Genomic DNA, 1,516 nt, shown 5'->3' with positions numbered 1-1,516 from the left:
CTTGGAACAACCTGTGCTGGTGGAAGGTGTCCCTGCCCATGGAATGAGATGAGCTTTAAGTTCTTTCCAACCCAAACCATTCTATGATAATCCCCTTGTCTCCTCCACTTCAGAAGATCTCTCTGTGTAGAGGATATTCTTTTCTCCATCTTCTCCAGACTTTGTTCCCAGCACCTCTCCAGCTCTTGAATTTGCTCCATCCCTGTCTTGTCTATGAAATATCTGCCCTTTTTTCAGTAGCACAGGTAAATCCTGAGGTGTGAGAGCTGCTGTGGTGACATGTGCTGTGTGCTGTTGCAGAGAAATGCTGGCAGCAGCTCAGATGGGACTGAAGACTCAGATTTCTCCACGGACCCTGAGCACACAGACAGCTCAGAGAGCGACGGCACCTCCAGGAGATCTGCCCGTGTCACCCGTTCCTCTGCCAGGCTCAGCCAGAGCTCCCAGGGTAAGGCTCCTCTGGGACAGGGACAGGCTCCTCTGGGACAGGGAATGGCTCCTCTGGAGCAGAGAAAAGGATTTTCCTAACCAGGGAAAAGTCTGTTTTTAACCAGGGAAAGGGCTGTTCTTAACGAGGGAAAAGGCTTTTCTTGGACAAGGAAAAGGCTGTTCTTCACCAGGGAAAAGGATGGTTTTATTCAGAGAAAAGGCTGTTCTTAAGCAGAGGAGAAGTTTTTCTTGTACAAGGAGAAGGCTTTTCTTGACCAGGGAAAAGGTTTGTCTTAAACAAGGTAAAGGCTTTTCTTGAGCAGGGAAAAGCTTTTTTTTAACATACACGTTGTATGTATATATAAATGCACTGTTGTAATGCAAAGTAATTGCAGGAGTTGGAACTACATGAGCCTTAAGGTCCCTTCCAACCCAACCATTCCAGGATTCCTAGTCTTAGGAGCAGTGTAGGATCACAAACACACAGAGGATCCCAAATAGAGCTCCATACTGGAAACAATCCTGTTATACCCAAAGGTTATCTAAGCATTAATAGTTCTTATCTAAACTAACACACCTTTATCTTTCCCCATGGGAATGACTAGTTAAGTAAGTAACAAAGTCCAGAGAAAGTTGACGGAATTTCAGATTGGTGAGAGTGTCCAGAGGTTTTCTCTGGGAAGGGCAGAGCTTGAGTGTGTGGTGCCAAGCAGCTGCACAGAGCCATGAGCCATTGGACACTGACTCGGAGACGATTCCCTGGCTCCAAGCGGGTGTAATCCTGGTGTTTCCATGCATTTAGATTCCAGCCCAGTTCGGAATCCACCATCCTTTGGAGCAGAAGAGCCTGTGTACTCCACGAGGAGGGTGACCCGCAGCCAGCAGCAGCCTGCTCCAGTCACTCCCAAGAAGTATCCCCTGAGGCAGACACGCTCCTCCGGCTCCGAGACGGAGCAGGTGGTGGATTTCTCCGACAGAGGTACGTGGGGCACTGGGAGCTGTGCAGAACCCCTTGGGAAGCTGCTGGCTGAGGGCATAGTGTGGGATCCTAGCAGGCCAGAAAGCCTATGAAACCCTGGCTGGCTCC

General features: G+C 49.3%; 1 protein-coding gene across 1 annotated transcript in view; it reads left to right on the top strand.

Annotated features, from left to right (window-relative positions):
* The first annotated feature begins 279 nt into the window (after nucleotides 1–279).
* KAT7 (K(lysine) acetyltransferase 7) overlaps nucleotides 280–1,516 on the top strand; it is a 9,946-nt gene continuing 8,709 nt past the window's right edge. The window contains exons 1-2 of the mRNA XM_009074788.1: nucleotides 280–448; nucleotides 1,232–1,408. Coding sequence (XP_009073036.1) covers nucleotides 280–448; nucleotides 1,232–1,408 — 346 coding nt within the window. The remainder of the gene's footprint in view (nucleotides 449–1,231; nucleotides 1,409–1,516) is intronic.

This window comes from Acanthisitta chloris, unplaced genomic scaffold (genome assembly GCF_000695815.1).
Source record: "Acanthisitta chloris isolate BGI_N310 unplaced genomic scaffold, ASM69581v1 scaffold8435, whole genome shotgun sequence".
NCBI classification, from domain to species: Eukaryota; Metazoa; Chordata; class Aves; order Passeriformes; family Acanthisittidae; genus Acanthisitta; species Acanthisitta chloris.
The sequence above is the reverse complement of the archived record's forward strand: the minus strand, read 5'-3'. Positions and strand labels throughout refer to the sequence as shown.